The sequence below is a fragment of the Poeciliopsis prolifica genome, unplaced genomic scaffold (genome assembly GCF_027474105.1).
Source record: "Poeciliopsis prolifica strain line A6 unplaced genomic scaffold, Auburn_PproV2 SCAFFOLD004, whole genome shotgun sequence".
In the NCBI taxonomy this organism is placed as follows: Eukaryota; Metazoa; Chordata; class Actinopteri; order Cyprinodontiformes; family Poeciliidae; genus Poeciliopsis; species Poeciliopsis prolifica.
Genome location: NW_026562379.1, coordinates 4814656 through 4842416, shown reverse-complemented (window position 1 = coordinate 4842416; position 27761 = coordinate 4814656). Strand labels below are relative to the sequence as shown.

Sequence of the window (27761 nt, the reverse complement as noted above, 5' to 3'; positions counted from 1 at the left end):
CTAAAAAAAAGGACAGGCTGTTCAGGCACAACTACAGGTGAAACCGCGCAACTCAGAGCAAAGGTCACTCAAAGCACACTTATGTCCACCCACACTCTAGAAACAGGACAATTGGATGACTGAGGTCTAAACAAACAAGTTATATTGACAGTTTAAACAGGGAGAACAGTGCAGAAACAATTAGCCTGACTCCTCCTTCTCATGCTGGGAGAGACAGCAAGCTCACCCTGCTGGATGCTGGCCACACAGTTTAGTCACACGCTGCTGTGGGATGCCATCCTGTTCTTCAACCACAAGCCAGTGTGATTGCGTGTTTATGTTAGTTGCTCTAACATAAAGAGCAGCACCACCTTGCTGCTCCATCCTCTCCACTCTTGAGTCAAAAGTTCTCTGCTCAAGTAGAAGTGAAGAAATATTCCAGTAAAGACAAAAGTACAGGTGAATCTTGGGGCCCCCTGACAAAAAATGTAACTGCCCCACCACCCTCCACGCAGCTGCTTTTACAAATGTTGGGTCCATCAAAAGCATCGCAATTTTAAACGCTTGCCTTCCTTTCTTTGGTCCAATACTGATACTAGCACAATATTTACTGCTCATGAATTTAACATCCAACAGCACACATACAGTGTGCCAGTAATTTGCTTATTTTTTTCTATTAGCTTTATCTTACTGAAACGTCTCTCCCCACGAGCAGCAGTCAAAAGCAACGAGCAAAATACACATAAACTGTTAGTGAACTGGAGGCAGACAGCAGTCTGTAGCTAAGCTAACTATGCCAAAGGTTTGATAATCTCAGTCTACCCACCTATGAGAAAAACTGGGTTGTAAACTGACACTCTTGCCTTTTTCGCTATCTCCCTCTCACTAATTTATTTATTTATGAAAACCTGATTTTATTATTTTTCTTAGCAGCATAGTAACTGTCACAGTAGTTCGTATCTTCTACTGTCTGCTGCTGAACACCGTCACGGTTAAACTCCACACAGGAACGAACCATTTCATGCGGATCCAGGGGGGTTCTGGGCAAATATGAACGTGTTTTTTGTTCTGGGAGTGAGAACATAAAATTTTTACTGCTGAAAACAATCTTCAAAAATACAATATGATTAATTTTGTAATAGGCAGGGCGCCATTTTTCTTTTATTTCCATGAGCCAAAAATAAATAAATAAATAAATTGTGGAGGGCCCTCTGGTCGTCAGGGGCCCTTAGAATTGTCATAACTTTCACCCCCCAATATGGCGTCCCGAGGTTGAACTGTTTTACTAAAGAAAAATTAAAAAGTACAAGTTTTGAAATGTACTTAAGCACAAAAAGTAATTTTCTCCTTCTTGAATACAAAACTACTTCCAATAAGTCTAAACACTTAAAAATACTTAAGAATTAAAAGCCTGAATTTAATATGGCTATTAATATAATAAATGAACTCTGGGCCGTCAACATTTTAACCTTTAGCCTCAGTTGCAGAATTGAGATTCTCCCAGTCCACCAGATGTTGCTAATGTGCAGTTGTGTCTCCAACAAACTGTGTTAAGGTTGTAGATGTGATGAGAGCAATGTCTAACTTGAAGGTTGAACCAAAGCAAAGGTAATACTTCTGACCTCGCATTATATACAAGAGTCTGCAATAATGACAATCAGATTGAGTGACTGATAGTTACAAGTCAAAGTCCAGCTTATGTAACACAGAGTTGATGGAGAAGTGATTCACACCAAGGTGATAGCAGAGTCACTTTAGACATTTCATAGTGCATAAACAATTAGCCGGTACAGCTTATTTTTCAGCTGGGTCTTGGTTTAATCTTAGGGAAACAAAATGCCTCGATCACTGATAGAAATTCAGGAGGAATGGAAATCTCTGGAGCAAGATTTCCAGACTCTTCAGGTAAGAAATATTTTGTCCGATTCTGCAAAATCCATAACATTCAGCTTTTCGGGATGAATTTTAACATCCACTAACTAGCAGCCAAGCTAATTTGCCACAAATTACATACGCTTTTTATTTATTTACGTATTTACATATTCTTTATGTTAAGTCATTCAGATGTTTAAACCTTTTCTATTACCATTTTCCCCAGGAGGCACACAAAAAATATTTACAGAAACTGGATGAAATCTCCAAACTCCAGAACAGCTGTTCGTCATCTATCGCCCGTCAGAGGAAAAGACTGAAGGAGATGTCCAGCCAAGTCAATAAGTAACTATCCACACACCCTGAAATTTGCATGCATGTGAAGGTAGACAGAAGAGGTAGGGTCATGAAGATATCTTAGAGGGATAAACGCAGCTGATAATGATAATATTTACTCTTCTGTATGTATCAGGTGCACAAAGGGATCATCAGCAGAAGATGCAAAGACTTTAGGTAACATAAAAGAGAAAGTCAGGACCCAAGAACATGCTTTCTCTGAAATGGATGCTTTCCTTCCCCAAAAAAATGGGTGATGACATGAATTTTGATATATTTTCAGCTAAAAACTGTGAACATTGACTGTAACATGAGTTTCAAAAATTAAACAAATACTCTATGGCTTGGTTTCAAATCGCAGGTTATACCTGAGTCTGGTTCTTGGAAATGTGAATGTGACTCTTCTGAGCAAGCAGTCAAAGTAAGCATCGGAGTTCAGATTTCTTTGTTAGATGCAACATATTTCTTTTCTGATTTCTTCTTGTGAAAATTCTTTTCTTTTTTATTTTTCTTAATCAGATAATAAAGTTTTTAATTTATTCTGTTGCGCTACGTATAAAGTTATATAATGTTGTGTAAACACCTCATTCCCAGATTTGCCTACAAGGATGAATATGAGAAGTTCAAGCTGTACCTTACAGTGATCTTACTGCTGCTCTCTTTCATATGTTTTTTCTTCGTGAGCTACAGGTGAAGCAAACATCATCAGATTAGTGTTAAATGTGAAATCACCCATTTTCAGTATATTCATATTTTATGTTCAAGCATAATCTTGTTTGAATCTTTTGCTTCAGATTTCTGGACGCAATCTTCAACTTCCTGCTGGTTTGGTTTTACGGCACATTAACAATCAGAGAAAGCGTCCTCATCACAAATGGATCCAGGTTGGTCCCAATTCTCCATAGTTATTGGCACTACTGGTGAAGATGTGTTCATGCATTTTTGACTTAACTTGAAACTCAAAACTGAATGAGATGTATCTGGAATCAGGATCAAAGGATGGTGGGTTTTTCATCACTACATTTCAGCCTTTTTGTCCGGTGTGATGCTGACATGGTAAGTACAGCTTAAAAACAAAACCTTCAAAAAAAATTTCTCAAACTAAATTTGTTCTCATCAAACCTCACATTTCTCAACTTTTACGTCTCCAGGCCAGACGGGATCCTTTACCACACATTCAGGGGACAATTTCTTGCCTATTCCTTGTATCAAAGTACGTTCAAAGTTTATACAGAAGAATCACATAGTTCTGATTTCTCACATGCTCACAGTTTGTTTTTGTCATGGACCCTCCTATAGATTTCGTCCAGTGTCTGCAGTACTACTATCAGAGTGGATGTCTGTACAGACTTCGCACGCTGGGAGAAAGACACAACATGGATCTGACTGTTGGTGAGATGCAAACACATCAAGGACACAAAATGCAAATTAACACAGATAACCACAATGCAGCACATGGTTGTAAATGTATAAAATGAAAGTGTACTTATGGGAACAAAAAACAAACATCTTAAATTGTTTACATTTCTTCTCTTCGAAGAGGGATTCCAGTCCTGGATGTGGAAAGGGCTAACGTTTCTCTTACCCTTCCTGTTTTTTGGTCATGTGAGTAGAATCTGTGAACCCGAAATGTTTCCAGTTTGTGCAAGGTTGGCAACAAATGGTAATTGTGATATGTCCTTGTTTGAATTGTGAAAAGTGCTAGTGTCATAGAATCAATGCTTAAAAGTTAGTTGATTTTGAGAATCTGGGCGAGAGTTTAATGTGGGTGATAATAATTTTCCTTGACACAATGCAGCAATTAGTGCTGTTGAATAGACTGCTTCTGTTTTTTTATTTATTTACATCTTTATGTTTTTATCCTAGCTCATATTTCGGATCATCAAAGATTTAATATCAGCGTGGTAATACGGTAAAATACAAAAACCTGTTTTTAAACCAGGTTTAATTTATTGCAGGAGCAAATATATCTTGGACAATTGTTTAATTTTTGTTTGTTTGTTTTTTGCTGTTACCGTGTTTGAAAAAAAAATTTGAACCTTCATTTGGAAACTGAATTTTAAATTTTTTATTGTGATGAGTTGTTTTATTATTATCTAACATTAACATTTGAATAATGATCTGAAATATTTAAGTGTAACAAAAAAGTAAGATCACAAGAAATCCTTAAGGGTAACTCGGAAATTTACACTGGAAATCCACTAAAATGCGTGCTTCTCCTGTTTCCCTTGAAAGCTTAATCTTTTTGCTTTGTCTTCAGTTCTGGCAGCTCTTCAACAGCGTGTCTTTGTTCAGAATGGCTCAGCTCCCAGACTGCAGGGAATGGCAGGTCAGTCTACTCAGTCACCAGATATTGCTGCATCACTGTCGTCCTGCTAAATGTTGCTGTGTCACTCTTTCGCAACCAATTCATCCTTCATGTGCTCATCATTCACACCCTCAGACTATAATGAATGTATAAAACTGTTACCCCTTAAATAAAATCTAAACACAAATGGTCAATAAAAATTCAGAGTTGCATGACATTTTCCTACCATCATCTTCTGCATTATAGAGCAATATTATAATATTAATATTCACTACTTTTTTATTGATTCTTGTCATGTCAGGTCCGGGTGTGTGGTGTCTGCTTCCTCATTCTGTTCATGGGGAATTTCTTCACTACCCTCGCAGTTGTTCGTCACAAGTTGAAAAGCAGGAATCAGAAACCAAAGAGCATGTGACGGATAAAAATATACATGGAATGAAATGCTGTCTCACGAAAAAGAAGGCTAATTCTGACTGCGCTTCCTGTCACATCCAAGAATATAATAAAAAAAAAACCATATGATTTCATATTTACTATAGAAAATGTTAATGCTATTAAATCAAAGCTGGAAGTATGTCTATGGTCGCATTAAAATTTGGAAGTACTTGAATATGTATGTGTGAAAATGGTAATACAAGAATGAAATGACTGTTCAATAAATAATTTAGTTTTTACCAAAACATCTTTATGTGAGTCTTTTAAGCCCGCTGTCAGATTTCTTCTGTTAAATTGTAAACTTTAAGACAACAACAAACTGACTAAATACAAAATCTGATTTTCATTATTTTGAGAAGCTATTATCTTTTCATGATTTTACGGTAGAGGGTAAGCAGTTCCGTCAATTAAAGCAGGTTTATCAGATCCTGTAGCAACAAGCAGCCCCACAGGATCACACCGCCTCCACCATGTTTCACTAAAAGAAATTACTTTATTGATCCCAGAGGGAAATTCACATTTTAGTGCAGCTCACCCAAGAACAACACACAAACAATTAGGTGCCTGAAGGTGCAGCCCTTCAAACTGAGAGGGGTGCTGCCCTGTAATGAGATGAAATATCAATGTCAGGTAGGATGAAAATAAAATCAAGTGGTAGAAGTATAAGTAGAGGGTAGAGATCCACTTCCCAGTCACTGACTGCTTTTTTTTTTTTTTTTACATAGTCTTATGTTTTGGTCGCCATCTTTAACCCCAGACTTGTGTATTATAAAGAAGAAACATCTTAGTTCTCCATGTCAAAATGTAATTAGTTGACATAATTATTGATCTAAAGAGCAGAATGAGTTGTACTGAGGAACTTTGACAAAGGTCAGAGGCGTGATGGTTATTGCATCATATCATACAGTTTCTATTTATGCTCTAATAAAAAATGTATGATCTAAGCTTGAATTTGACTGTTAGATGGGCAACCACACATTTATTCCCATGCAATGTGGGGATAAATGCAAATAAAAGAGAGAAACCGTCATAAAGGAATGGATTAAACAGGAATATAATTGTCAGTCTTACAAAAATGTACTTTGAGATGCTGCTAAATACAAAGCACTCCTTTTATTAATGACTACTAAGTTAGTGTTTAGTTGCACTCTGAACATGTTTTCATATTGCTTATTTACATGCCAAATCAATGGAAATGGATGTGCACAACATCCAGGGGTGTGCACAACGTGGGCACTGCATAAAAGTTTTGCAGTGCTCCTCTGGTTGTCTGATGAAGCTAAAGTTGGCAAGTGATTCTCACTGTACATTTACCTGCTTTGGATTCTGTAAGAAACCTGAACTGTGTTTTCTCGTCTCAAGTTCAAAATCTCAATTATGCTAGAAGTCCCTACAAAATTTTAATTATTTTTTTAAACAAATTTTAAAGGTGTGATTTTTTTCTTGTACCACAGTTATAGGAACACTTTATTTTACATGCTATATTCATTTATATCAATTCTCTGACCTCCTAACCGGTTTTTACCGGTTATATTAAAAGATGAAAAGGTTGTTATTATTTTTTAATAGAGTAATTTTTTTAAATTACCCTACAATTTATTACCCTATAATTTTAGCACTGTAATTAACTTAAGTCAAAAGGACAACAGTATGAAATACATAAAAAAAAACTATCTTAAAAGTAAAAATAAATGGAGGTTTTATAAGATTTCAATGTGTCATTAGAAAGTGAATTCAATTTAAAACATCAAGGTTATGTTTTCTTGACAAATGGTTGAAGCGAAGGTTTTGGTTCAAAGGAAAGGAAACTTAGAAAGCTCCACAAGGCTTCCTGGAATGAACTGACAGGCAGATTTGTGAAAGAAACATTTCGCCTATAAAAAACCCCTGAAAGTTAAAAATCTCACTGCAGACAGCGTCACTTTTCACTAGTCAGTGATGGATCTTATAAATCAGTTTTTGATTTGCTCGCTTACTTTCATGGTTGTCACATACTGTGCTGTGCATGTTACCTTTTGGTTTAGTAAAACAAGTGCAAATGTGGCTGCAGGCTGAAGGCCTCACATCAGGCAGCAGGGTTGTGTCAGCCTCACGTCCTTGGCATTGTGAACATAAACACTGTTTAACTTGGGAGGAGGACGCTTTTGATTAATCTGCCTTCCAACTCAGTTCAGCTGGTTGAGTTGCATAACCATGACCTTTTGCCTGCTGCACCTTGACAGTATTTAATAACATGCAATTAGAGATCACCGCTGATCGCTCCCAAATAATAAAATATTATATTATATTATTCGTGCATTTAAAAACTTGCACGATAACCCAAATAAAAGCCCACCCTAAAACATGACAAGCAGATTTGTAACTTCCCTGAAAGGGAAGACGTGAGGATGATGGAGTGACTGGGACTGGACGAGTCCTCCCCCCCTCTGATTGGACGGAGTTGGTTCGGTCCTTCATGGCGTAAAGTTTCCTTCCGCGTTGAGCGCAGTCCGAGCCTGACACAAAGAGGAGAGCAGCAGGTAAGCTTCGCTCTTTGCTCACATTTTCCGGCCCGTTACGGACAAGGTTCGCTCTGCGGCGGCCCGCCGGGAGGGACGAGGCTCGCCGCGGGCTCACACCGCGGAGAAACTCTCGAGCTTTTCGGCGACGCGTTTGGCTCCAGACCGGAGTGTTACGCAAACCGGGGATTAGTTCGTGGCGGCTCCGCTTCGCTGCACGGTTGGAGCTAGAGTAATGTTCGCTCATGTGTCAGGATATAAAGCTCGGTTTATGCGTTTGTTTACGTTCAGTGCGGTTTTCACAGCCGCTCTTCGCCGTCCAGGACTTAGTCAGACCCCGATCCTTGTCCGTTCGTTTCAGAACTAAAATAGGATTGTTTTTAAAATTCCCAGTAATGAAGACAAAAAGAGTGACTGTAGATTAAAAATAATAATAATAACAATAATAATAAAAAAAACTCTAAACACGTGGAACCTCACAAAAGCCGATGGAAACCGGTGTCATAACCCGGACTATTACACAATTGGCGACAAATCAAAAGTTGCTTCTTCTTCTCATATTCATAGCTGCAGGATGGCGCTCTGCATACCGCCCCCGCCTGCTAATGAGTAAATATTTATTATTGCTTTGACAGAAGTTGTGGAAACCTTTTTAATTTGAGGTAAGTGACAAATCACTGAACTCTCCACCTCATGGTCTGGTGAACGTGTCAGCCAACAGCAGAGGAGAGGTCATGTAGTTGTGACTTGATCAGGGAGGATATTGTTTACTTTTTTATTTCCTCTCTCTCTCGTCTGATTAGGTCATAAATTAGTTGTATTAGAAATGGGTCTGACTTATTCTGGTTGAACCTCCCTCACTAATTTCAGTCTGATACGGTGAATGGAAACCAGTGAGCTAATGGTGTGCAGTTTGTTGCTGTGGTGCACCGAGGTCGCCTTTATTGGGGCGGTAATTAATCCAGCTGGGGGAGATGACTGAACTGAGTGCGCAGTTTTCACACTAAAACTTGGCGTACGGAAAATGTTTTAGAAAAATGCCCGACGCACAATCAATCAATCAATCAATCAATAAAAATTTGTACGCACAAAGCCGCGCGTACGCACGTGGTTGCGTATCTTTCCTTCGTACGTCACAATTTGCGGAACTTGAGGTAGTCCTGTCAACACCCATAAATACATATGTAGATTAGTTTAAATACCCGGAAGTCAGCCACCGCAATAACTATGGCAACGTCCTTGTTTGTAGCAGAATAAGTATTTATAATAATAATAGCAACTATATATTTCATTTAAAAGGTGCTTTCAGGACACATAAGGTCACCTCACAGAAATAAAATTAATACGTTTTAAAGAAGATAAATTAATAAAAGAAAGAAAGAGAGATTGTGTAAATGCCTGTGTGAACAGCAGCGCTTTCGGCCAGGCTGATAGCGGGTGTTTATTCCAAATAGTGGAATCATGTGCATAAATTGTACATTTACAAAATAGAGATGCTATCTGACCAGAAAGGTGCATTCACCCGGCAGGTGGCTCGACTGAAGGATGACTGCAGCAGGACCGGTGCCGGTACCGCACGGCTCTTTTGCTCAGAGCTCCAGGATGATCAGGCTGAGCAATCTAAACACTCATAAACCATCATCGACATTTCCCAGCAGATCAATATGATCTCTGATCAATCGCTCCCTCTGAATCCTTCCATTGGCGATGTTCTCCAACACAGCCAAAGCGTCCCACATTTATGCGGCTCACCTTCGTGCAGCTACTTGAATACCTGAATAATACACACCTTGATCACCTTAAAAATAACCAAACCTGTCTGGAGTTAATCTGCTGATCCAACCCGTTTTTTTTCTTTTTCAATCAGAATGAAATTACCCCATAGATGCATTTCATGCCCTTCTGTGCACAGACCAATCTTTGAGACAGAATCTGAGGAAAAGTACTATTTACATACGACTGCACTTCTATTTTTATTTTCTTTATTTTGTATGTGTGTTATGCTATTGTCTGAGGATAAATGTGGTTCAGTTTCATAATTTACATTTAAACAATAAAATATTAAAATTATGAAAAAATGTCGGGTTTGAAACTTCGTGGTCCAAATAACATTGAATGTAGTCTAATTTCAGTGTATTTAGATGAGTTCTGACTCTTTATACTTTGATATTGTCCACAGAAAAGGTTTGCCATCAAAAAAGTGTGCGTATATTTACCTAAAACTTTGATGCAAAGTAAATTTTATACATGCCGACTTGTGCGTAAAATATGACGCCGCGCATTTTTTGTGCGCATCTACACATTATGCACAAGGCCCCTGGTTATTTGTAGTTATGGTGTTCATTCTATCTCATACATCGTTTTGGTTTAAAGTCCTCACAGTGAGCTATACTTTTTGGCTATATAAATTCAGAAGTTGGAAACCAATTTCTGAATTTTTTAAACAATCTGAGTTCCCTTTAAAAAGTTGTAAGATGGATTGTAAGGACAGTATTAATTTTTTTTTTGCTACCATGTTTATTGTGACTAATCACTAATTATTTCTCTTTAGATGAGTGCTTATGTTATACCACTTATATGAGAGAGTCATTGATGTATAACAACTAGTCTTAGTTTTTCTTTTTCTTTTTTAAATGGACAATAATTATGAAGCTTAACATCTTGTATTACTTATTGGCATTGCTAGCATTACTAAAACAACACTCTGTGTGTAATCCTAAAAAATCTATATCCTTACCTTAACTTTGTGAGTAAAAGTCTGCCAACTCTCTCACACCCTGAATGAATCACAGATATGTTCTGGCATGTTGTAGGAAAATACAATTTCCTTTTTATATACCTTCTGTTTTCCCTGGTTTTAAGTGCCTGACTGATATGAATTGGCTCGCAGCGTAGATTGGTCCACTGATTGTTCCGATAAAGGTGAGATTCTGTCTTTTCTTGTGTATGTCTGACTAATAACGTGAAGTTTTGCCTATTTTTCCTCTGAAGGTCTGCAGAACAGACAGAATATATCGCATGTAAATCTGAAGATTGCTGAGAAGGGTTGCTGTTTATTAAATATCAATATGAAAGTCAATATGCTGTTCTGCTCGAGCTGCTAATAAGATAATAGCTAAAATATTATCCAGATTTTTTATTTTTTCTGAGGCGACTATCTCCATAGGACAGTTCATATGACTGCACAGAAATTGCAGGAAGGAGATGTCTTTTGTCCAAACCAGACCTCATTGCGCAACCTAAGCTCACTGTGACTTTTGCTCTTACTAAAATGAACAGCAGCCGGCTCATAAACTGACTCACTTAATGTTTCAGTGAATCAGCAGCAGTCTGCTCATGTGCAGAGTCAGCACTTTGTCTAACATGTTTCTCTTTTTTGTTTTTGCTGTGTCACTTTTTGGAGTCGTAATCAAGCCAAATATGGGGGTTTGAAAAAAAAAAAAAAACCTGTACTCATTGTTTTCCCGTCCCAAACTGAAAGAACACGATGTTCTCTCCTGTTCAGTGTGAAAGGTGTTGGTGCACGACATGAGATTCTTTGCTCATCCAGGACACTGGGCTACAATGTTAGGTTGTGCAGAGCCAAATGTAAGGCACATTATCCAGTAGTTCATGCATAAAAGCATTCATTGTGTTTTACGACATATGTTGGCAATCATGTTCCCTTCAGGAATTTCCTGAATCCCCAAGGATGTTGAGCTGTGAAGCTGAACAAACGGATTTCATTCACAAATTATTTAATTTCGAGACATGTGTAGCTTTTAAAATAATTATTTTAGACTTTTGAAATGTATTCTTGCACAATAGTCAGATAAAAATATATTACAGAGGAATTAAATGTTTTACATGCATTCAGTATTCTTTCATTTAGTGAAAATATTGTCCCTGTCTTTCGTATTGTAGCGCTGAGCGCCAACATGGCCGACATGGACCCAGAGACCACCACCAGCACCGCAGGCGAAGAGGAGCCTCTCTTCAGCAACCTGGACCTCTTCCTCTTCTCTCTGATTGTGGGCCTTGTCATTTATTGGTTCATGTCCCGCAAGCAGCCTGAGCCCATCCCCGAGTTTAAGAAGCTTGATACCCCGTGAGTTTGTGCATTTATTTTTCTGTTCTTCTTAATTCAAGGTAGTGACAAAAATTTTCATCACGTGATTGACATTTTATATGCAGCTCAAGGATTCCCCAGAAAACTTGCTAAGCCTGATGGTTGGGTGTTAGGGCAGTCATTCATCCAGCGGCCCGCCATGTTTATGAGTTAAAGAATGTTTACAGTTGACATGAAAATTTTTAAATATTACTTGATATTTATTTGTTATCCGAAGATTGGAAGATTGATATCTTAACACCAACTATAAAGTCTTAAAAATGCAAACATTAAAAAAAAAAATTTAAATAAGCAATACGTAGCCTGGTGGGGCCATAAATAAAGCCTGGTGGCCCACCAGGCTTTATTTATGGCCTGGGAGGCCACCAGGTCATAGGTGGAAGGCCACACTTTTCCATCCTTACTTTTGAGAGTTTGACTTCACTATTAACAAACTGTGAAAAGAGGCTTGTGATAACCATGATTCCCACATTGGGGTATTTTTGTTTTGTCTTTTAGGGGGAAACCATGCAGCTTCTATGATGTAAAATTAAAACTATAGGTTTTTTTGATGTCATTGAAACGTGAGTTTCAAAGTATAGTTCATGAACTGAAGTTTAAAGTTTTAAAACGGCGTTTCGTTAAAGTTGTAGACGGTATCTTATAAAAAAAGACATGTTTGACGGTGACGAAGCACATGAGCTTGTTTTCTTTTTCACAGATTATCTGTCTGAAATTATAGTGTCTCAACATTGTGACAGTTTTAAGAAATATGTAAAAGCCATATTTGATTTTAAAAACCGTTCCATTCTGCAGCGTTAACTGGAGTACAGTTAATAACAACTTTTATAATTGAACAGAAATGCTGGGAAAGCAGAAGGTGTTTGGATTGTAAAGATCATTAAGACTTCATTCTGGGTTTGATAAACATTAAATTCAATTCAGGTTATTTATATTGCTGCAATTCACAACAAGTGTCGTCCTGAAGCACTTTACAAAAATTTTATTTCAGTTAAATTTCATTACAACTATTGTAGAAGTGGAGTAGACTGTAAATAGTGAGCAACAACCCAAGGTCTGTTTGACACATTTGATGCAAGTGGCTGTATCTTTTAGGTCAGCCCACTTCTAAGGGCAATCCCAACAAAACTGTGTGCAAAGGGTGTTTTGTTCAAGCTGGCACTGTAAAGCATAGAAGCATGTGTGTGAGCGTGCACAGCTTGACGCTTTAGGTAAATGTTTCACCAGCTGTGACCCTTGCTTCTCTCCGCCTCCTCATTTGCTTTCAGGCTTTTTTGAGACAAACTCACCTGATTTGCTTGATGTTTTCTCTCTTGTCCAAGCCCGTGGGTCCTCCTCTATTCCCTCCAGTTGTTCCCTCCTTTATCACTTAATAAGGAGTAAAAGAGGCTTGGCTTTATTACGTTGAACTCTCGCTGCACTGGCCACATTTTTTTTGGACACTCCTCTTACACTGAATGATTTTTTTTTTGTTTGTTTCTTTGAAAAGAAAAAAAACCCTCTACAAAGCCAGCAGCTGCTGCATTCCTGGTATTGCTATGCAAAGGGTTGCAGGTTAAAATAAAAAAATCCTCAGCTCTGGTGTTTGGCACGATCTAAGTATAAACAATAAACCTCTAATTTTTACTTTGCATTTGAAAATGTCAAGAGGTTCGTTTGGGAAGTCGACCATCATTCAGTATAAATCGCACCAGCAATACTTCACTGAATGAATTTGTGAAACTTTGCTTCATGCTTATTGTAGTAGAAAAAATAAGCATGCTGCTGACGATTCTGCTGCGTTTACAGTTGTGTGTCTTGTCTCTATTTAGGCTTCAGTTTTCAGAAAATGTTAGCATGTGGTACCTAAAATTGCACGTTCAATTTTAAAATATGATTGTCTAAATGATTATTTTGTGCTGTGCTGTTAGCACTTGGTGTAGTGAAGAAACCTATTTGAAGTCTAGTTTTTCTCGCACTATTTCAGTTTGTAGGACTTTGACTTTTTACAGGGAAAGACATGTAGCTGAGTAGATATTATTTATTCATGAGGGATGGAAGGAAAGGAGGAGACTGAAATGCAGATAGAAGAGTTTTTATGTGACAGCTGCTTCTCTCTGCTTAATATAGACAAAGAGCTGAGGAAAGAAATAAAGCTCAGGATTTGACAAGATCTAATTAATCCTGGTTATCAGTGGTTGAACTGGATTTATTTCACTGGACCACTGGACTCAGCTTTAAAGTTTAGAGCTCAGAGTGGAGCTGCTGCTCCTCCATATCGCTACAAGTCAATGAAGGTATTTCAAACATCTGACCAGATCTTCTATATCTAGATGGATAGATATAACATTTTGGACATTTTTCCTCATTCCATGAATCCCGTCAAACCAAGGAAGGCAGGTCTTCTCGACTGCCGAGAAAAGGTACGCATCTCAATCTCAAACTAAGAGTGGAAAATGAATAAAGCGACAGTTGACAAGGCTCAATACTCTCCATCTGGCTTACATGTTATCATTTTGGAAAGTGATTGGTAAAGTTCATAGTTGTTAGAAAAGCTAGCGGTGGTTAAGAAGCAAATAGCAAATTTGCTTCTTAATCCAGGTAAAAATGTTGTTCCAGTGTTTGGTTTTACAAAACCAGAATGTTAAGCTGTTAAATGCACGTTTTCCTTGCTGTGGTTTTGGAAGGAAAAATAACAATTTGTAAGAGACCGTTGTGAAGGAAACAAGTGTGAAGTGCTGAGACTCCTTTGTTTCCACAATTATTCTTTTTAAAGCTTGATATTTCTTGGAGTTTAGAAACCTTTCTATCCAGAGTTAAGTTGTTTGACCTGTCTGAACGAGTCCCTGGAGAGAACGGATGCAGGAAGGGAACGAATATCAAGACAAGCAGGGCGTTGGACTGCCCTCCTCTTAAAGGGCCAGTGATTATCTAACTCTTACAAAGGGGGTGTAGTCTTTCATCTGTTTCCTGTGGGGGGTTTTTTTGTTTTGTTTTTTTTTTCCTCATCCCTGAACCCGTTTTGGAAGTTCTCTGGAGAACAAGCCATGTCCTTTTGTCCAAAAGTGGAAAGTTGAGGCAGAACACAAGCGGCCCTTTCTTCTCCTTGCCTTAGATTTTTCACTCTTCTTTCCCCAGAGCCACGTTTTTCCTCCTCTTTCCTGTCTGCGTCTGGTCGGAGCTGCGCTGCTATTGGACCATGTCACAAATGCAATCCTTTTATGATAAACAAGGTTGCCATAGCAATGACATTCCCCTCTCTCCTCCAATGAGGTGGGGGCAGGGGAGAGAAAAAAGAAAAGGAAAAAGAACAGAAACACAAGGCTCTTTCCCTCCTCACTGGTCAGAGTTTCTCTGATAACCAGTCAAATTTTCAGAATGGATTTTGTGGACGTTTTCCTTCCCAACACCTTTCAGAGCGCTGAGGGAAAGGGGTGGGGATGAGGAGGAAGGCATTTCCAGCTCCTGATCATTTCAGTGTGTGTTTCGCGTGAGTCAGAAACTGTGGCTCTGCAGCTCGGCTGCGTTTTACGGGGAAGTCAGTTTCCCACCATTGTGTTTCCCGGCGGTGGGCAGAGGCTGACGGCGGTCGCGGGCGGTCGTGCTCTCTGGGTCGTGCTCGCTGGTTTCAGAGAGCAGCGCAGGAAGAGGAAGAGTTCAGATTGAGCTGGACAATCAGCGAGGGCTGAGCTTCAGACCCTCGCTGTATCCATCCGCTTGCCTCACTTTTCCATCTTATGCTTTTGGAGTGTTTTTTTTGGGGGGGGGACTTTGAACATTGTGGCTGTTGGCTTGGCCTACAAAGCATTGCTAGTTCAAGTGTGTAGCTACAGGTCTGCATGTCATGGGCTGTGTCTTCTCACTGCCAGAGGACAGGAGAGATGCTGCTGAGAGGTCAGTAAAGTTTTTATTTTACCGCCTCAAACCATCTTTGAGGGATTGTTCAGCTGATTTGAATTTCTTCTGTCGAGATGAATTCCATCTCGTAAACTTGAATTTAATGGAAACGCTACACTAAGCATGCAGTTTAACTTTATAAGACTGCGTTCTAGAAAGCATACCGGGTTTCAGAGAAGTTGCATAAGAGATGGAGATTAAATCTGTTCAACTGCAAACATAATTGAATCAACTCATAATTAAGTGTTCTCAGGTTTAATCATTTCCCGCTCTGGTTATTTCCACATTTCCATCATGATTTTATTTTATTCATAAAACAATTCCAGCTTAAAGTTTCTCACTGCCAAAATGAGAGAAATCCCACTGTTCTGGGTTTTGCTTACACAGGATGCACAATTTCTTCTCAACAGCATGAAATACTTGTGTTCAATCATATTTTAAAACACAATCACATCGTAGCACCAACATTAAAAAGCAGTTCAAACAACAAAAGTGAAAATCCCAACATAACCAGTAGGAGGAGAAGTCATTCATTAATGGTCTTTGTTTTCTTTTTGGAGGGATTGATGAGCTTACAGAGTTTGAGTTCAGTATTCCTGTATATAGAAACAAAAAAAGCTGTCATTACATGTCATCCCTCTGTTTCTCTGTCCATCTGTTAACAGAAACAACTTCCTGTCAGGTGGAAACTTTGACAGTAAACCATGATGGAAATGATTTAATTAATCTTATTCAGCATTTGTGTTTTTTTGCTTTTTCTTGTTAAAGACTGTGTAATTAAGGTGGACATAAACCGCAACAGCAGAGAAACATAACTTTCAAGACAGTGAAAATAGTCAATTTATTTTATAACTTTAAAAACATGATTTTGATGAATCGGGTGCATTTTTGATGAAGGACTGAAACAATTAATTGAATTAATTAGTTAATGGAATAATCGAGAAACTAATTTAGCGATCGAATAATTGTTACCTGGAGATTCCAAAAAAAGGAAAAAGTGATTTACTAAAAAAACGGCACCCTTGGAGAAATGATTAAGCCAAAACTGTTTGGGGAAAAAAGATGAATTTTACATTTATGACAAAGAACATTCTTTGTTTGCAAATATGTTTTTACCAAGAACTCCAATGGTGCCGCAGTTTTGTTTTAACCCAGTACAAATTCTGTAAAATCCTCCTATCGGGCACATTTTATTAATTGATTAATTGGAAATTAATCAACAGATTATTCTTAAATTGTATTGATGTCAAGTTGAACAAAAGAAGTTGAGCTTTTCACATGTTTGTGTTTTAATTTAGCTGCAGAATCATCCTCTGCTAAAAATGATCAAATGTACTCTCAGGGAATGATGCTCTTATGTTTTAGGCGATACAATGTTTATTTTTTTTTTATCTTAAGAGGAATTTGAATGGTTTATTTGCATCCTTTGTGTATTTTAAATATTGTGCATAATAGGCTTAAGTGGTCAAATGGAAAATGTGAAGAATGTGACAATTTGTTTTGTCTGAACAATCGATAATTGATAGAATAATCGATTGCTAAAATGACATTAATCAGCAGTCGAGTTTGGATGTATCCTTGCTCCAACACACCCGAATCAAAAGACTGAATTACCTCCTTGGCATGTTGGCAACTTCTCAAAGACACGTTCTTCAGCTGCTCATTTGATTCTGGTGTTTGGAGCAGGGATGTGTTCAAACGTCGTGGGACATTGGCACTCGAGGACTGGAGTGGCTGACCCCTGTTTGAATTGCATGCAGCTTTTGTCCTTTTTAAAACGTTCCATTTTCAAATTTATTGTACTTCAAGGTGCAATGACAGCACAACAATCTTGTCCTGCACTTTTTTTGTAAAAATCACAAAATGCGTGTGTTTTTTGTGAGCCTGAAAGTCACTTTTTTTGGAATTTTTTATCAATGGAGGTGATCCGCAGGTGTCGGCTCTGCTCTTTGATGCTCATTGTCATGGCGTTGCCTTTTTTTTCTTCCAGATTTTAATAGGTTTAGCTTCCTAAGATCCTCCTTACCAACCATCTGCCAGTAAGGACACGCTGTTTTGATCTGTATCAATGCACTGATTATTTTTGGACAAGTGTAGATGTCTAAATTATCATGACATATGCCCTATTGAGATTAGATCACTTCCTCTTCAGTACTGAATGCTTATCTAGAACATGGCTAAGCAGCTGAACCAGCACAGTAACACTGTACTATCTAACTAGTAATTACTCTCCCACCTGTTTTTTCTAGATAAATCCTTATCTGTCACACAGTAAATGTTTCTCATTGATTTTCACTGAACTTCACAGGCCTAATTGTTCCCCAGAAGAACTGGGTTTAGCCTGTAAAAAGGTCAAATCTCTGAGAATCAACACACAGGTCAGAACACGGAAATGAGGTTTACTGTCACTTAGACTGATCATTCAATAAATCTGAAAGGTCATTCCTACATGTTTGTGCGCAGCAGTTGTAGCTGCTCAGGTGTTTAAGAAAATGTACAATTAACTGCACCTCTTTTAAATGTTCTGGCAGTCAAAGTCAAAACTCCTGTCTTTTCCAGAACACCCACCACCCGGGAGACGAGTTTCATCGAGAAAATGAAGAAAACTGTGAGTGACTTCATATTTTTGTTTTGCTAACACATGTAGCTTCAGATTTCAAAACTCCTGCTGGGACTCCTGCGGTCCTCTGTTCCCAAGCCAGAACTATAAGTAATGAGGCTGGTTTTGAATCCTGTGGTTTAGCAACAAATGGCTTGGATACCATGAGGGTTGTAGACTTTAGTTGTCATTGCTACATTAAAGCACATGTAAATATTTCCTTTTTGCCTAGCAACCAGACGGGATATATGCAGTGATTTGAAGTGAAGATTCGGCCCTTCCATGTGCAAAATGTAAACATGTTTTTGTCGATTTGCGCTCAGGGAAAGAACATCATAGTTTTCTACGGCTCTCAGACGGGGACAGCTGAGGAGTTTGCCAACAGGCTCGCCAAAGATGCTCAGCGCTACGGCATGAAAGGAATGGCTGCCGATCCGGAGGAATACAGCATGGTAACCTGCATCAGAGAATCCTCTCACACTGCAGTCACATAAAATGACGTGCTAAATTTTTAAAGCTAGTCATGAGACATTAAAATTCATAAACTCACTTTCTCACAGTTCTTTTCCAGATGAACAGAATTGATCAGTCTTTTTTGTATGTGCTGAGGTTAATGTCTGCGCTTCACATCGTTTCAGGGGGAACTGGCCCGCCTGGCTGAGATTGAGAACTCTCTTGCTATATTCTGCATGGCGACATACGGAGAAGGAGATCCCACTGATAACGCCCAGGACTTTTATGACTGGCTGCAGGAGAATGATGATGAAGATCTCTCTGGCCTGAACTTCACTGTGAGTCTTTATCATTAGTGGTTGTTTTTTTTTTTAAATAAGCTATGCCTGTAATTGGAACAAGATAAAGGCGCAAACGCTGTCAGACTTTTTTGTTCGTCCTTCTATGTTTCGTCAGGAACTCTTTTAATATTTGTATTAATTTATTAATCTTTGGTTGGGGAGCCTTATGATGTACAAACAAAACAACCAACGTCCATTGTTGTGATACCTCCTGCCGTATTTCTTCGTGCCGTCTTTTCCTTCGAACGGTGGGTGTCAGAGGTTGCCAGCATTTAACAACAAAATGCTCCTGATGTTTTCATATGAGGACAAGAAGCTGTGCTTACATCTTATTCAACTGCTTGTATTTTTTTTGTCTCACTCACGTTACGAACTGCAACAGGACTTGTGGCTAGGATGCAGCCTGTTTGGTTTTACTTTATTTAAACAAAAAAACATTTATCTCCATGTTCTGCAGAGGAGATTATTAGTGATTAATGTCATAGCTGTGGTACAGTAAAGTACATAATATTTAATAGTTTGCTAATTATTTAGATATGTTTAGTGGTATGAAAAAGTCTTTATACCCTAGTCCATACAGCCACAAATTTCTATATATTTTATGTGACAGACCAACATAAAGTAGTGCATAGATATCGAGTGGAAGAAAAATGACCTAAGGTTTTTAAAATTTTTCCTTTAAGGTTGAAATGTTGGTGTAGTTGTAGCAAATGGTGGTAGTTCAACGTTTTGTAAGTTCCTTTGCAAATTTTGCATCTATTACCATCAGAATCACTGAGGGCTTTCTAATTCAATTCAAATTCAATTCAAAAATATTTTGTTGATCCCAGAGGGAAATTGAATAACTACCAAAAAGGTTGTGGTGCAAGAACCAGTTCTGAACTTGTTCTCTGAAAGAACCGGCTTACTTTTCCACCACCAGAGCCAAGTTAGAGCCATGTTATTAAATCACTATGAACGTCTTATTCATATATTGTTTAATCTTCCCCATGTTTTATTCATACACTACAATTTTTCAGAAAAATTGTAGTGTATGGAGGCAATTTTACCTCATAAATATTAGTTTTCCCAGAATCCCTCCAAACCAATTCTGTAACATCACTGTCTTCATTCATTACTGCTGTTTTAAAGAACCAGCAGTGCTGATTGCGTATGCTTCATAGTCCCAATCAGCTGATTTCTGATCAGCTGATTATATCAAGAGACAAGCTGTGTTGAAGAAGTGAGTCAGAAATCAGCAGAAAATCATCAGCTTGTGTAACTAATCTGACATTTTATTGTTTTATCACCTTTAAGTCCTCATGAAATCAATTTTTTTGTGTTATTTTGTATTTTTGTCCCCCTCTGGCCCAGTAAAACGTTAATGCGAGGATAGTGCTGGTTTTTGGTGGTAGCAACAGAGTTTCTTTTGGTTAAAAACACAAAGAACTGGTGATTAGTAAGCACCAGATAAACACTGAAACCAATTTGTTGGAAAAGGCTCCAGAGTTGTGTGTCCTTTGAGTCAGTAAGGGTACAATTTATATGGATCTTTTTTCCATCATTCACACTAGATAAAATATGGTAAGTCACATAATAAGTGTAGTTAAATCATGCTTAAAACATTATTTTATTAAAATTTTAGTGTTGAGATCAAAGTAAATTAAAATGTTAACATTCAGGGAATTTTTTTAATTTTTTTCATTAGAAATATAACCTACTGAGTTTTTTTTTAGCATCACTTTTGTTTAATGATATCAAGAGCATTTTCACTTGATTGACAACTTAAAAAACAGCTTATGAATTTCTAAATTAGAGTGATTATTTGCTCTTAAATGCCAGAACTATGTGCTGATCCTCCAATATCTCTTACCGTCTGTCTGCAGGTATTTGCTTTGGGCAATAAGACCTATGAACACTACAACGCGATGGGAAAATATGTAGACAAAAGGCTGGAAGAACTGGGAGCCAAACGCATCTTTGATCTTGGTCTGGGTGATGATGATGGCAAGTGAGTATTCTGGTTAATCTCCCAGAGTGGTTTGTGTACAGTCAGTATATTACTTTTTAATCATGTCAGTTGCCATTACTGATCAGAAACCAGCATTTATTGTTCAGGCTGAGGGAAATCTTTTGATTTTTCATAATTTTTTTTATACTCGTTCATGAAAATAACTAAAATTCAACATTTTAAAAATAAAAATGAAAAAGGTTTCTTTATTTTTACCCCAACAGATAGTATCAGGCAGTGAGTTACACACAGTGAGGAACACATTTATCACAAAGTCATAACAAATAATTCTGATTAAAGGATGTTTCAACTTTCAGAGACACAATATGATTTTCACTTCTTCAAAAACGAAGATAGTTTGGGGGAGTATTGTCTGGTGGGTGACCTCACTAAAACAGCATTGAAACATTTTTAAAGTTATTCTGATTAGCAGATCAAGTTCTGGAAAATGAGGACTCCCTTGAAAAAGAGATTCTTCAATTAACTTTAATTTGTGGAGGCTGAAATATTAAAAAAAAAAACTGGGAATGATTTTGTATTTGCCTCTTTTCTGAACTATAATCTCTATCAAGAAACCTGCTGCACATTTTCTGTCTTTTTGGGTACCGTTCATCCATCCAAAGCTGAAAATTATTACTTGAATAATGTGCTGAAAACGAGACATTTTTTCCAGTAAAAGCCTGGTCAGCACATTTCCGATTAAACTTCTTGTTGTGTTTCTTGGTTTCAGCCTTGAGGAGGATTTTGTCTCATGGAGAGAACAGTTCTGGCCGGCAGTCTGTGAGCACTTTGGTGTGGAGGCGTCAGGAGATGAGTCGAGGTGCATTCATGGTCAAATTGTTTTTATAATATGTTCATTTCATTTTTCCATTGCTCTTCTCCTGAGTTGTACTTTTCTCACACTTGGTAGTGAGTTTGTTTCTTTCTGTGTGTATGATGAGCTGATATTTAGACTCCTGTTTTTCTGCCATGCAGCATTCGGCAGTACGAGCTGAAGGTGCACACTGATGTCAACATGAACAAAGTTTACACAGGAGAAATTGGTCGTCTGAAGAGTTTTGAAGTCCAAAAGCCGTAAGTTCAGATGCGTCCTCAGGGTCCCCCTGAGTGCAGTCATGTATCACTTTTCACCTACAGTAATATATCGTCTGTTTGCAAAACGCACTGAAAGTCACTTCATAAAAATTAAACTTGATGTCCCCCTGTGGTTGCAGAAAACATCTCACAAAGATAGCTAAAACTTAAAAAAAAAAAATGTCTTGCTTTAAAGATATGCTTATTTGTTTTAAATACTTAATTTAATTTACAGACCCTTTGATTCCAAGAACCCTTTCCTGGCTCCAGTCACTGTCAACCGTAAACTCAACAAAGCTGGCGACAGACACCTTATGCACCTGGAGCTGGACATCACAGGCTCCAAGATCAGGCAAGGCTGCTGGGAAACTGTCTCTCTGGACAAACTCGGCTTCATACTTTCAGGTTACGCCTGATGGTCAAAGTCTTAACATCCCATTCTGCCGTTTCAGATACGAGTCAGGAGACCATGTCGCTGTTTTCCCCACAAACGACTCAGAGCTGGTGAACAAGCTGGGAGAGATCCTTGGCGTGGACCTTGATGTGGTTATCTCTCTCGATAACCTTGACGGTATTTCATTTCCTCCATAGAGAACCTTGGCCACAGAAGCCCCTCCCCTTCACACTATTATGAAATCCTTCACTGATAATCTAGACCTGCTTCGTCATCCTTTTGAATGCATGTGAATCAACTACATGCTGTTTCAATATATAGTCAATGTTTAAAAGGTCGATGACATATTTGTGGAAACTTTGGGGCGTTAGTATTTTTTTTCTGACATCTCAAATTGTTTTATTTTAGACAATGATGAGGAACGTGCTACTAAATTTGATACATATCCAGTTGTTTTCAGAGCATCTGTAGAATGAACAGTCAGATGACAGAAGAAGAAGAAGCCAGACGCAGTAAATGTTAAACAGTGGACATAAACAATAGCTGGACTTTATAATTATGAAACAAAGTGTGTCAGTGAAGTGCATCACATCACAATCCCACCTCTTCTGGATCTGACTACGTTGTTGCAGTCAGTGCTTCACAAAAGGCCATTTCTGTTAGATCTGCTTTCTTTTTATTGACTTCTTTCATGTTATGATTTTATATATATTTTATATATTAGACATATTTGCCTCCCTCTGAAGCTTCTTAATATTTTGAATCCTTCTTCAGTGTAGCGTAGACACAAGTAAAATCTGAAAAATGAAAATGTTAAACCAACAAAACACATTAGTTTCCGTGCAAAAGTAATGGCCATAACTGTGAACTGTTGATGGAAATACTAATCAGATTTGTGATGTGCCTCCAGAGGAGTCCAACAAAAAGCATCCGTTCCCCTGTCCCACCACCTACCGCACCGCCCTCACTCACTACCTGGACATCACAAACCCTCCCCGCACCAACGTCCTGTACGAGCTGGCGCAGTACGCCTCCGACCCCAAAGACCAGGAGAACATGCGAAAGATGGCTTCCTCATCTCCCGAGGGCAAGGTCAGTGATGAGTTGATTCAGAGCAACTTTTAAACCCAAAAGCACCAAGATTTTGTCTTGTTACTTTTGCTGGTGAGTAAAGGGTTTTTCTTTAATCCCCACATCGTTGTCTGCAGACTCTCTACCAGAACTGGGTATTGGACTCCTGCAGAAACATCCTTGCCGTTTTGGAGGATATGCCTTCTTTAAAGCCTCCTATTGACCACCTGTGTGAGCTACTGCCGCGTCTGCAGGCTCGCTACTATTCCATTGCCTCTTCTTCCAAGGTGCTGACCCCTTTACAGATAAGACCTTAAAATGAGTTGTCGCTTTGACGATGACAATTCCTAATAAAATATGTCTGCTCTGTAGGTTCACCCCAACAGCATCCACATCTGTGCCGTGGTGGTGGAGTACAACACCAAGACAGGGCGCATCAACAAGGGAGTCGCAACAAACTGGCTGAAAAACAAACTCGTCAACGGCCACAAGTCCACCGTGCCCATGTACATTCGCAAGTCCCAGTTCCGCCTGCCATTCAAGGCCTCCAACCCAGTGATCATGATCGGCCCAGGCACTGGGATCGCTCCTTTCATGGGCTTCATCCAGGAGAGAGGCTGGCTCAAACAGCAAGGTGCTCAATCATCTTCCTGTCTCAAAGTGTTGCTGTTGGTGGGATTTCATGATAACATCAGGTGAAGGACTGGGATTTTTTTAGTCCTTGGTTAAATTCCCCAGTTCACTGAGAAGGTGAAAAAAAAGCATTGCAACAAAAATGTCTAGAGCCAGGAGTGTAACTATACAATATGTAAATAAACCAGTATTATTGTACATGAGATTATTTAAATGTAAAAAAAAAATACTATTTTAAATATAAAATTAGCTATGAAAATAATCTATTAAAATGTTAATTAACTAACTTTCTGTGCCATTGTCCATAATTAATTAATTCGAACCGTCACCGTTTCATTGAAAAGATCCTAAAATCTGATTGGTTAACCTGAATGGCATTTCCAATCTCCAAGTGAAAGAAATAGATACAAACTTGATTGAATAAATTAAGTTGAAATGAAAATATAAAAGGAATAAAAGCTTATTAAAATATACGACAATATACAAATAAATACGGCAGATGCTAAAGAAAAAATGTTTTAACCAAGTCAGGTTTTAGATTTGTTTAAAAGCTTGCACTGCCCCCAAAGAGGGAAAATAAAAGGCATTATTAGTCTTTGGAAAAACTACAAAGCTATTAACACAAGGTTTTAAACACCGTTTGAGAGGAAGTTTAAAGCTGGTCAGTTAGCTTTCTTGTCAAATCCTAAAAAAATAGTTGGTTAGTTATTGACAAAGAGTTCCTTCGACATTAAAAGCTGCGTTTAACAATTTATGGTTTGAAAAATGGGACTTCAGCAGCCGACTGAAACCCATCAAAACTATCTGTTAGGAATTTTTCTGCTTGCTATTTGAAGGCATAGAAGCTAATTCATGTGCAGCTCTAAACTCCGGTCCACTGCAGTGAATACGGTATTTAACCGTCTTGAATTTCAAAATAACTTGCAATAAGATTGGAGATAATTGAGTTTATTAAGATAAGTTACTCAAGATACTTCAGTCATTTAAAAAAATATTTGTATTAAAAAAAAGTGTTAAATTGAACATAAAAAAAAAACAAACTCTTTTTCAAATAAAGATAAACCCAGTCCCTTCTCTCCATAGCAACTTTGCCAACTTTGTCCCTTTCAAGGATTTAGCTTTAAATGTAACACGAATGCTTTTACTCCACAGGGAAGGAAGTAGGAGAGACGGTGATGTATTTCGGCTGCAGACACAAAAATGAGGATTATATTTACCAGGAGGAGCTGGAGGAGGCAGAGAAGAACAGCATCTTAACGCAGCTTAATGTTGCTTTCTCCAGAGACCAGGATCATAAGGTCAGACTGTCTACATGACTGCTGCTGCTACTACTTTACTAGTACTGTACAGAGTTTTATAGTACACTATTGTGTATGTGTTAGTAAAGTTGTTTTTTTATGTTTTCATATATCAAATGTTTATAAACTCACAGCTGGAAAATGTTTTCTAAACTCCAGGTTTATGTGCAACATCATCTGAAGAAGAACAAGGAACATGTCTGGAAGCTAATCAACACAGATAATGCTCACATCTACGTTTGCGGGTAATGTCCTCTAATCTAAAACCTAAAAGCACCTAAAGAATGGGGTTGGAGGCTTTTTAATTTTTTTCTGAAGACTTGAGACTCTGTTCTTGGCGCCCCTGTTCTTGTAAATAATCCATCTACACTTGGTTTGCTTTATTTTACAGTGACGCGAGGAACATGGCAAAAGACGTGCAGACGGCGTTGTACGAGATCGCAGAGGAATACGGCAGTATGACGCGCACCCAGGCCACAGATTACGTCAAGAAACTGATGACCAAGGGACGCTACTCGCAAGACGTGTGGAGCTAAAGAACCTTCAGTGCAAAGCCTTACTCTTCACTTCTGAAGTGGTAGTTTTAAAGTTCCCGTTTTTGCAGTTTATTCTTCAGGATCCAATATGAAAACAAAGTCTTGCTCACATGCCCCTCTTCCCCCGGTTCACGAGGGCTACAGGTAGCAGAGGATGATGAGGCAAACCCTACCTCAGCCGCTTCTGGAGTTCATATCAGCATTTCTCACCTTCACATCCTGCATCACATGTTTCTTCTGTAACTCCTGCATTTTGACGTGTTGTCAGGCCTCGTGGAGATTTACCTCTTTGGCTTCCAGAGATTGTCAAGAGTCTCTGATATAAATACAAAATAGTTTGGCTACAGCTTGAAAAGTTTGAAGAAGTAACCTGCTGGAATTAAATGTCTTGATAAACAATCTTGAATCAGCCCAGAGTGTTGGGATGCAAATGGATCTTCGGATCATCTATTTGAGAAATCTGTAATTTTTCCATCTTTAGCTGGAGATAAGGAGGCGTACATAATTTCACATTAAACAGTTCTGACTTCAGTTTCTCTGAGCTGATCCAGTAGTGCTTTTTAAGTACTTTAAATATGTAAAATACGTCTAAAAGTAAAACTGCTTCATTGGTATGTTTGTCTTTGTACTTTGACAATTGAACTGAATGCAGAAACCTTGAGATTATTTTGGAAACAACCTTCAAAAGTGATGATCATCTACGGAAAAACATGAGATTATGTGCATTTAAAGTCCATTTGTTTCCTGATTTAAGCCCGGGAAAAACAAATCTGTCTGAAACATTTGAAACAAAGTGTGACCATTGAAATGACAGCTTTATGTACATCAGATAATGCAGAGGAATATGGATTGAACTTTCATGTAAGAATTCTATTTTGTGATGATTTTGTCTAACTGCATATGTACCACCATGTAGGCCATTAACCAAGAGTTTATATTGTGTGTTTGTCAGTCAGTGCTCCTTTTCTGAAATCATATGAAGGGGGGATTGAGGTCAGCCAACCATCTGAAGTTCAGTCTGTGCCTTTTTAAACTCTGCCTTATTGTAAGACGTTTTCATTAAAACCATGACGTTGTAGAATTGTTGTTTTCATCCATGCTCACATTTTCTTAGAACATTAAAAACTTTGAGACACTTTATCTGGCGCTGTCACTTTTTTTTGCCATTACACTTTGTAATGTAATTATTTGTATGGAGGCATGCATTTTTAATGAATAAAATTGGACTAATTTGTTGGAATTGTGTTTTTCTTGGAGGCAAATGACTCTGTCAGCTGTGACAACTGGATATTGAACATGAAAAGCTCTGCTGTCCATCTGCAAATGGGATCAAGATGTGAAACTATTGTTCGTTTCAATTTCGGCAGCAATAATAGTGGGGGAGATGCAGAGAGCAACAGCTTTGAAAGCAGTTTGCTATTTGGGGACAAAACCGGATGTAAAATGCTATAAAAACAAGTACTTTTTATTCCAAAACAGTTTCCGGGCTTGAAAAACTTGGCACTGGGGCCAGGAGAAGTACTCTTACACTCACAATTGAATAGGTTTGTTCAGAACATATTTATGTATTAAAATGACCTAATCAAAGTCTATACCTTAACCCAAAGAGAAATCTGTAGTAAGACTATAATTTGCTGTTTGAGCTTGATCTAATTTGCAAAGAAGAAAAGGCAAAAATATTATGTCTTTAGATGTGCAAAGCAAGTAAACACAAAAGAGTTGCAGTTGTCACTTGAGTGAAAAAGTCACTTTACAGAGTTCACTGAATGGAATGCATACAAGTTTAGACTTGTATGTACACATTTCAACACTATTATTTTTTCCTCCAGTTCTGCACTACTTGGTGTTGGTCTGTTGGATAAAAATCCCAATTCGCAATTTTGGTTGTAACATTACAAAATGTAAAAAACTTGCAAGTGTAGAGACACCTACTGCCTTCCGGGTGTTTGAACTGTTTGGG

At 38.2% G+C, this 27761-nt stretch overlaps 2 protein-coding genes across 4 annotated transcripts; both read left to right on the top strand.

Moving 5' to 3' along the window:
- The first annotated feature begins 1689 nt into the window (after window positions 1-1689).
- Window positions 1690-5138, top strand: LOC129359135 (ion channel TACAN-like). The gene is made up of 12 exons (XM_055028547.1): window positions 1690-1884; window positions 2078-2196; window positions 2324-2440; window positions 2549-2608; window positions 2782-2877; window positions 2982-3071; window positions 3178-3243; window positions 3339-3400; window positions 3487-3579; window positions 3728-3792; window positions 4448-4516; window positions 4797-5138. The coding sequence occupies exons 1-12, from the start codon at window positions 1816-1818 to the stop codon at window positions 4908-4910; spliced, it is 1020 nt and encodes a 339-aa protein (XP_054884522.1). The 5' UTR covers window positions 1690-1815; the 3' UTR covers window positions 4911-5138.
- A 2207-nt stretch (window positions 5139-7345) lies between these two features.
- Window positions 7346-27037, top strand: porb (P450 (cytochrome) oxidoreductase b). 3 transcript variants are annotated; one of them, XM_055028418.1, is made up of 17 exons: window positions 7346-7449; window positions 11332-11515; window positions 17972-18020; window positions 18335-18463; window positions 18650-18802; window positions 20671-20795; window positions 21526-21615; window positions 21771-21869; window positions 22105-22221; window positions 22322-22440; window positions 23174-23355; window positions 23472-23621; window positions 23707-23968; window positions 25120-25265; window positions 25425-25510; window positions 25657-25842; window positions 25946-27037. In XM_055028418.1, the coding sequence occupies exons 2-16, from the start codon at window positions 11346-11348 to the stop codon at window positions 25799-25801; spliced, it is 2022 nt and encodes a 673-aa protein (XP_054884393.1). In that variant the 5' UTR covers window positions 7346-7449; window positions 11332-11345; the 3' UTR covers window positions 25802-25842; window positions 25946-27037. The 3 variants fall into 3 exon arrangements, with proteins under 3 accessions (XP_054884393.1, XP_054884391.1, XP_054884392.1); XM_055028417.1 differs by adding an exon at window positions 10291-10350 and having other exon boundaries at window positions 7434-7449; window positions 25657-27037; XM_055028416.1 differs by having other exon boundaries at window positions 25657-27037.
- The last annotated feature ends 724 nt before the right edge of the window (window positions 27038-27761 follow it).